The 9,102-nt window shown below is 35.7% G+C and overlaps 2 protein-coding genes across 2 annotated transcripts; both read left to right on the top strand.

Moving 5' to 3' along the window:
• Nucleotides 1–481: 481 nt before the first annotated feature.
• On the top strand, nucleotides 482–2,545 carry LOC145327817 (uncharacterized). Its single transcript, XM_080171365.1, has 2 exons — nucleotides 482–1,964; nucleotides 2,444–2,545. The coding sequence occupies exon 1, from the start codon at nucleotides 507–509 to the stop codon at nucleotides 1,581–1,583; it is 1,077 nt and encodes a 358-aa protein (XP_080027491.1). The 5' UTR covers nucleotides 482–506; the 3' UTR covers nucleotides 1,584–1,964; nucleotides 2,444–2,545.
• Nucleotides 2,546–7,101: 4,556 nt separating this feature from the next.
• On the top strand, nucleotides 7,102–8,635 carry LOC145327816 (uncharacterized). Its single transcript, XM_080171364.1, has 2 exons — nucleotides 7,102–7,426; nucleotides 7,784–8,635. Exons 1-2 carry the CDS (start codon nucleotides 7,360–7,362, stop codon nucleotides 8,029–8,031), a joined length of 315 nt encoding a protein of 104 aa, XP_080027490.1. The 5' UTR covers nucleotides 7,102–7,359; the 3' UTR covers nucleotides 8,032–8,635.
• Nucleotides 8,636–9,102: the final 467 nt, after the last annotated feature.

The raw sequence follows: 9,102 nt of genomic DNA, 5'->3' as shown, positions 1-9,102 counted from the left end.
TTCACAAAATGCATTTCAATGTTCTTTAGTTAAAAAAGTAGTTTCACGAAATGTTAACTGCATATTGTATTCTTGTTAAATTGTTAAACTACATTTCTATGGCATATGTTTCAAAGAATTTCAATTTTGTACCATGTATTTTTTTATGTGGCAAGACTTTTAGTTCATCTTTTCTTGATATATGTTATATATTGAGACTGTTTTGATATAAACCCTTTTTTTATCTAGGTTCAATCGCAATTTCGAACACACTTTTACCAAGGACGCGAATGGTTTTTGTGAAAATATGAAGAGAGCCGAAGATTATATGATTCATAATGATGATCCTGTCATCTGGAGGTTATTTCGAGCGCTGGTAACGCGAAAACAAGAACGCGCATTGTCAACCCCCCTCTACAATTTCGAACAGGTTTTTGAACTCAAGCCAAGCAAGGAGACAAGCAAGAAGAAAGGCAAGAAAGACAAAAGACAAGAAGGAAAAGCCACAGAAACGATCAGCCTTAGAGATGTGTGGATTGTATCTGGCCCCTGCAGAGATACAAAGAATTAAGCGGCGTATTAAACCGAAGACAATCACAACTTCAACACCAGGTGTTACAGCCGAAGACAAGAAATTTTACTACATGTTAGGTGGCTACTCAATGGGTTGCTTACCCCACGAAGTTCAAGGAAAGAACCAGATTTACTTGAAAAGAAACAATGACAGGTCGAGTACTGCATATCAGATCAAAAATTATGCAGACATTGGGAATGCAAAGAACCCCAAGCAATTTTTCAAGACAGTCCATAGTAATAAGAAGGTTATAGCAAGAGCTGTAATGTATTATACGTACGCCACACAAAATTTGAAACCAGAAATGAGTGAAGAACAGACAAAGATTCACAATGCCAGTGAGAAAGCAACAGTAATTTCCAGAAATAGAAAGATCGGAAGAATGAACACCACTGCTGATGAATCCACTGCTGATGATTCCACTGCTGATGATTCCACTGCTGATGAATCCACTGATGGTGAAGACAATGATGGTGAAGGCAATCATGGTGGAGGCAATGCTGTTGAAGACAATGATGCTGAAGGCAATGCTGTTGAAGAAAATGGTATGGAAAACATTGCTGATGAAGAAAGCAACAATGGTGAGCTTGTAATTGATGAAAGAGGCGACGACGTTGAAATGAATTCAAATGATGATCAGATTGGGAATGAGTTTGGCATACCACCCGCGGAGAATCCAGCAGTAACTCCAGAACCAGTAAAGCAACCAGTAAAGCCACGTAGGTTATATGATGATCCAATGGTCAACAGCCAGTCCAATAATAAATCCTTTGTAAATTTATTTGAAAACATCACAAGCTCCAAAAGGAAGAAGCATGGAAAAGGAAAGGGCTCGAAAAAGTCGAAGAAGATAATTATTTGTGAAACAGACGATGAGGCCCAAAATGTGGAAAATCTTGATGATACAGTGCCAATGGAAGATGATGAACCACCACCAAACTTGCCACCACTGCAAAGACAGAAAGAATTTTCTGGACGAAATAATTCAATCACAGGTACATATTTGTTGAACATTAATTATTATTTATAAGTTTTATCTTTCCTCGTATTGTGTATATACTGCACAAGATTTTTTTTCCTCTGCTACTAATTTTTTTAAAATTTTTCTTCCCCCCCCCCTAGTTTTTTTTCACCAAGTAGGGGGAAAATGGAAAAATATTTAAAGAACTCTATGATTTATTTATTCTATCCCTCCTACAACACATTTCCTTTTAAAATTTTTTTTCCACCAAGTAGGGGGGGTGGGGGGGTGGAAAAAATGTTTTCAGTACTTGCTTTTTGTTTGGAAACGTATAAAATTAATGTATAAATTAATTATTTACAGGCAACAGTAACGAGAGACAGGTGACTGGAAAGGCAACAAGTGTCGTGGAGGAAAGCAGCAGTGATGAGAATGATGAGGATGCCGAAGGTATTGTTATTTATAGTTTGAAAAACGTAGGAACTGTATCACCTAAATTTAAGTTTATTAATATTTTAGTTGAGAAGTAGTCTTAGATAAAAACCCTGTGCATTAATTTTGTTTTAAGGGAAACTTCGTACAGGCCCTGACAGGGTTTTAGGCTAAAATTTGTATGGGCGCAGCCGCTATCTATAATACTAAGTAGCTTAATGTCTGTCCGGCCGTCAGAAGCTTAAGACCTCAGTAACCACTGAATCGATCGAGGTTACGGTAAAATTTTACCACCTTTTAAATCGTATAGGCTGGTAAAATTTTACCATAAAAGTGGTAAAAACTAGGTTTTTTATGGTATTAATTGTGTCCTGGGGATCGGATTCTACTCTTCTGTGTATTGGTCCTGCGGTGATTTTAAGCTATTTCCTTGGAGGGGGGGGGGGGGGTGGGTAACATTTATACTATTTGAAATAATGACTATAATAATTATTTAGATGATGTGCCGATCATTCCAAAGAAGAACCGGGAGCGAAGGCAAACCGCATTGGAAGCCGAAGCAAAAACCAAGAGAAGTTTACAGCTGGACTCAAATGAACCATCATTCGAGGTGGATAACGAAGATGACAGAAACGAGAGTGACGAAATTTTGGAGGTTGAGGACATTGAGGGCAAGAATGACGGCAAAGCAAGTAAGGAAATTCGGATACATCCATGTGGAATAATATTACCCAAACTTGCCATTATAATTGAAAACCACCTGGGTCATTATGAGGTTGTTGCAGTAGGCTCAAATGTTTCTATACACAACCAAAGGGAAATTTTAGAACTCATCAACATTGTAGGTAAGTTACAGGTCTTAATGGAATAAATGGGGGGGGGGGGGTGGGCGAAAGTGACACTTTTTGAAACCAAAACTAAAACCAGCCGAATTTTTTTGGGGCTTTTATTGGCGGTTCTCGGCGGTGGCGACGCCGTTTCTTCACAGTTCCATATTGTACCCCTATAAAGCAACTGCCAATGCAAAATTCCCCCTTTTATCTTTGATTGGCATATAAATATAGGGTAAAAAATATTGCTTGTTTTCATTTGAATCTGATTAATAGTAACTAATGTTCATATAGGTATGGAAATAATATTGAAGCTACAATTATGTACATTTGCTTTAACATTTTTTATTTCTTTGTAGGAGAAAAAGCATCGTGGAAAAAAGATGGAGAAGAAGGTGAATTAATTTCTGACATCAAAGAAGAAGCACCAGAAAGTGATGATACAGATCAAGGTCATCAATCAGACCCAGACACTGGAACTGGCAGTAGTAGTAGTAGTGAAGAAGAAGAAGTTGAACGCAGGCCAAAAGCAAAAGTGGCCCAAAAGCCAAAGCCTACCAAAGAAGTTCCTAAACGTCCCAGAAAACAAACAACATTTCCATCTGGGAATCAAATTGATGCGGTGTTGTACAGAAACCAGAGCAGAGCAAGCACGAGCAGAGCACAAAATTCAAGCCGGGATTATGCTGAAAGTTGCGCAGGCACATCAAATCCTGATGAAGACGTAAACCCAGAACCAGGTTGTAGTTATAGTCAACTCAGTCCAGAGCCAGGTTGTAGTTATAGTCAACTCAGTGAGCAACCTAACCAAATTAGGATGCAGCAAATGTTGAACAGAACAAATACACATTTGCCCGATTTCGGCCAGCGTGGTGAGGCTCGGACAAGAAGAGATGCCAACAAACGAGTAAAGGCCAACATGAAGCAGCAAAGATTGTGGGAACAGGGATATAGGCCTGAAGATGCTGAGTTAGAGAAGAAGAAAAGATCAAGCTCCAGACCACCACAGAGAGCAAGTTCTCAACAATGTGCTCAGAACATAAGCAATTACAGTATCTTTGGCAGCTACATTGATTCGGGAAAGGGGTGTATATTCTGCACAAGAAATATTGTTTGTCCACGGCTAAAATTTTTTAAAATTTACAAATGTTTTCAGTTTTCTTAATTATTACCTTTTTTTCTTTCCTCCATCTATTTATATTTAATGAAATATAATATACATCCCTGCGCAGAATTGAAAAAAATATTACACATCCGAACCATGTAGAATATACATCCCTGCGCACCGCAGAATGGAAACAAGTATTATTCGTCGGAACTTTCATCTGAAAACGAAGTACAAGACGAAGAACAAGACGAAGAACAAGACGAAGAACAAGACGAAGACCTGATAGGTCCCAGTCAATCCCAATAATTCCAGGACTTTACGTATATATATATTAATATGTAATTTTTTTTATATTTCATAAGTTTCATCTTAAACTTTTTTTTATAATATCTAGAAAGGAGTAGTTTCCCAAAATGCATTTGAAGTTAATTTAGTGAACCGTATATTTGAACCTGTTTAAATGTGTTTAAACTCTATTTATATGGCATAAATTTGAAGAAAGTTAAATTTTCTACCACGTACTTTTACCATCTTAACAAAGAAAAATATGCAATTCACAAAATTAAGTTCAAATGCATTTTGTGAAACTACCCCTTTCCACCAATTAAGTTTAATGAGCTTAAAGTTAAGAGCTTAAACTGAAAATTTTTTGTTGTATAATCTGTCGCATTTTTTGTAATTCAGTATATAGCAGTTGTAGTTTACCCCCTAAACTAAGGAAAAAAAAATATTCACAATTAGCTTTTGTTAATTTTATATATTTGTTTAATTTTGTATATAAATATTATATATAACAGTTATCGTAGGGAATGTTTTAATTAATAGGGTGGTAGATTTCCATGGTAAAATCCGTAAGGTTTATGTGCTGTAATTAAAAAAGAGAACGTTTCAAATTTGTATTAACTTTTTTTAATACCTCCTACCACACATATTTTAGTTAGAACAGGGGATCCCATATAGGATATACACCCCTGATATTTCAAATTAGCAGCTACGCTAAACCCTCTAATATGAAGTATATCTCTTACAGTTTCTTTTGCCACTCCCTTCCCTTGCCGGTACCTATGAGAAGAACCCGATCTGTTCAGTGGTTAGCGAGATCCTTCGGTACATAAACACGGACATCCTGTTACTTTAGTATTATTTTTTTTTATTTTTCAGGGATGACGATGGATGGGATAGTTTCCCAAGCTTGACAATGCAGAAATTAAAACAAGACCTTGGGGCAGCAAAGCAAAAAATTGCTTCTTTGGAAGAGGAGATCGCTTGTTTGGAAACACAAACAAAGTAAGAAATTTTTTTCACTTCTTTTTTTCTATTTAATCCGGGCGACTGTGTTGTAAATGATTTTTCGGTACAGACAAATTCACCTTTATATATTACAAAACTAGCAAGTATGCCTCTAGGGGTAAGGTGGGAGGGGTAAATGTGGACCAAAAAAAGTTTACTATTTAATTATAATATGATTGCTTAATTCAGGGAGCAATCCAAGAGATGTCCGGCACAAAAGGATGACCAGAAGGTCGGACAAGCCTCTGTTATGGAAGGAGAAGCAAAGTAAGATATTTCTTTTAATATTCTTTTTTCATACTTTATCCGGGCGACTGTGTTGTAAATGATTTTTCGGTACAGACAAATTCACCTTTATATATTACAAAACTAGCAAGTATGCCTCTATGGGTAAGGTGGGAGGGGTAAATGTGGACCAAAAAAAGTTTACTATTTAATTATAATATGATTGCTTAATTCAGGGAGCAATCCGAGAGATGTCCGGCACAAAAGGATGACCAGAAGGTCGGACAAGCCTCTGTTATGGAAGGAGAAGCAAAGTAAGATATTTCTTTTAATATTCTTTTTTCATACTTTATCCGGGCGACTGTGTTGTAAATGATTTTTCGGTACAGACAAATTCACCTTTATATATTACAAAACTAGCAAGTATGCCTCTATGGGTAAGGTGGGAGGGGTAAATGTGGACCAAAAAAAGTTTACTATTTAATTATAATATGATTGCTTAATTCAGGGAGCAATCCGAGAGATGTCCGGCACAAAAGGATGACCAGAAGGTCGGACAAGCCTCTGTTATGGAAGGAGAAGCAAAGTAAGATATTTCTTTTAATATTCTTTTTTCATACTTTATCCTGGCGACTGTGTTGTAAATGATTTTTCGGTACAGACAAATTCACCTTTATATATTACAAAACTAGCAAGTATGCCTCTATGGGTAAGGTGGGAGGGGTAAATGTGGACCAAAAAAAGTTTACTATTTAATTATAATATGATTGCTTAATTCAGGGAGCAATCCGAGAGATGTCCGGCACAAAAGGATGACCAGAAGGTCGGACAAGCCTCTGTTATGGAAGGAGAAGCAAAGTAAGATATTTCTTTTAATATTCTTTTTTCATACTTTATCCTGGCGACTGTGTTGTAAATGATTTTTCGGTACAGACAAATTCACCTTTATATATTACAAAACTAGCAAGTATGCCTCTAGGGGTAAGGTGGGAGTGGTAAATGTGGACCAAAAAAAGTTTACAATTTAATTATAATATGATTGCTTAATTCAGGGAGCAATCCGAGAGATGTCCGGCACAAAAGGATGACCAGAAGGTCGGACAAGACTCTGTTATGGAAGGAGAAGCAAAGTAAGATATTTCTTTTAATATTCTTTTTTCATACTTTATCCGGGCGACAGTGTTGTAAATGATTTTTCTGTAAAGACAAATTCAACGTGTTCCTTTATTTATTAAAAGCGAGTACTAGCAAGTACGCCTCTAGCTGGGTAAGGTGGAAGGGGTAAATGTGGAACCAAAAAGTTGACTACTTAATTTAAATAGATTATTATATATATATTGTTTAATTCAGGAACAAAACAGCTGGCTCTCCAGGAAAACCGGATGAGAACGAGGTTAAGGAAATCACTGTTATGGAAGGAGAAGCAAAGTAAGATATTTCTTTTAATATTCTTTTTTCATACTTTATCCGGGCGACAGTGTTGTAAATGATTTTTCTGTAAAGACAAATTCAACGTGTTCCTTTATTTATTAAAAGCAAGTACTAGCAAGTACGCCTCTAGCTGGGTAAGGTGGAAGGGGTAAATGTGGAACCAAAAAGTTAACTACTTAATTTAAATAGATTATTATATATATATTGTTTAATTCAGGAACAAAACAGCTGGCTCTCCAGATAATTCAGATGAGAACGAGGTTAAGGAAATCACTGTTATGGAAACACCAGCAAAGTAAGATTTTTTTAAAATTGTTTTTACTACTTTATCCTGGCGACTGTGTTGTAAATGATTTTTCTGTACGCTAAACCCTCTAATATGAAGTATATCCTTAAAGTTTCTTTTGCCACTCCCTTCCCTTGCCGGTACCTATGAGAAGAACCCGATCGGTTCAGCGGTTAGCAAGATCCTTCGCTACATACAAACAAAAATCGTTTTACTTTGTAGTATAGATTGTTTAATTTCAGGATGGAAAACAAACCGGATTTTGATATCATTTATGAGAACATAAAGAATCCAGGACCAAAAAGCCCAGGTATAGTACAATATTTATACTAGCGACTGTGCCCAAAGCATATAGTGAAACATTTCTGTACTAGGCACTAAGAAAATGCCGTAATACATTGTATTATTACACTAGGTTAGGTTAGGTTAGGTTAGGTTAGGTTAGGTTAGGTTAGGCTAGGCTAGGCTAGGCTAGGCTAGGCTAGGCTAGGCTAGGCTAGGCTAGGCTAGGTTAGGTAGGCTAGGTTAGGCTAAAACTAGAAATATTACTCTTTCTATTAATACACTAGGTTAGGTTAGGTTAGGTTAGGCTAGAAAAAAAAACTATTGTAAAATTGAACTATTTTTTTGTACAAAAAAATAATTTTAAAAAATATTTTAATTTCAGTGTATCGAGTGTCAGATGATGAGCAGGAGATGTTTGAACCACCCCCTCCTACAATCCCGCCAGCATCAAAACTGAGTAGGCGCAAAAGAACTGCAACACCGGGGAAAATCAAGACCTGCGCCCATGGACGCAGTCCCCGAAGCGAGCTGCCAACGAACACAAGACTCATCGAATGCACCTATTTGTGTGCTGACTGCCGCGTGTTCTTTCACAAGAGGCAAAAGGAAAGAAAAGAAGGACAAAAGTAAGCTGATGTATAATAGTCCTTCCAGTCAGATCATATATAAACTATTTGTGATAAAAAAGTGATATATATCAAGATATCTTGAGTCAAAAATATGTTTAACCACCTTTAATTTGTACGTACATTAATCTATATGACAGTTTTGACAGTTTTGTTCTGACGATGAGAATATTCATATAATATTATTTGAAACCACTATTCCTATAGCAAATTTTTGAAAATTTTATAATGGAAAGTAACTTCGTAATATATTTTTCTTGTGTATAAAAATGTTCTAGTATAAAGTACAATTAGAATCCAGATCTCAGCTTAAAACCTATGTATAATTTGTGTTAATTTCTCAGCTTAAACCGATTAAACATGCAGTTATAGTATCTGAATAAAACTATGTAATATTTGGTCATTTAAACCACGTCTAGAATTAGACTAATTAAGAAAATTTCTGTGAATATATACCTATATAGTAGCGCGCTATCGTACCTATGTAAATCATTATGTAAAAAAATATGTTTAAGTGTTTCAATCAATAAAGATAAAAATGAAAACAATTTTTTTTTTATTTTTGCGATTTGTGTACAAGCGATGTTTTTCTATAATTAAGGTCAGTCGTTTTTTACTACTTTCTCGTGATTTTTACCACCCGTTTTTACCACAATTTTTGGTAAATTTTTACCATATTTACCCTATTTCTGGTAAAATTTTACCAATTTAGGGCAAAAATATTACCAGGTGTTGAACAGTTTTACCACTTTTTCGGTAAAATCTTACAGAAATTTGCGGTAAATTTTACCAAAAAAGTGGTAAAAATTGGTCAAAATCTGGTATAAATTTGCGTCCTAAAATGGTAATATTTTACCGGAAATCTGGTAAAATTTTACCGATAATTGTGGTAAAAATCGCTGGTAAAAAGCGTTAGAGAGTACCACAAAAAGTGTTTTTACCACGGTTACGGTAAAATTTTACCACCTTTTAAATCGTATAGGCTGGTAAAATTTTACCATAAAAGTGGTAAAACCTAGGTGTTTTTATGGTATTAATTAGAACCTGGGTAATATAAAAATCACACCAAAAAACC

The sequence above is a fragment of the Acartia tonsa genome, chromosome 9 (genome assembly GCF_053477335.1).
Source record: "Acartia tonsa isolate MP-2025a chromosome 9, ASM5347733v1, whole genome shotgun sequence".
NCBI lineage: Eukaryota > Metazoa > Arthropoda > Copepoda > Calanoida > Acartiidae > Acartia > Acartia tonsa.
The sequence above is the reverse complement of the archived record's forward strand: the minus strand, read 5'-3'. Positions and strand labels throughout refer to the sequence as shown.

Coding starts and splice junctions, on each gene's coding strand:
- LOC145327817 (XM_080171365.1), top strand. CDS start 507: ATGTGTGGATTGTATCTGGCCCCTGCAGAGATACAAAGAATTAAGCGG.
- LOC145327816 (XM_080171364.1), top strand. CDS start 7,360: ATGGAAAACAAACCGGATTTTGATATCATTTATGAGAACATAAAGAAT. Junction 7,427..7,783: donor TCCAGGACCAAAAAGCCCAG/GTATAGTACAAT, acceptor TTTTAATTTCAG/TGTATCGAGTGTCAGATGAT.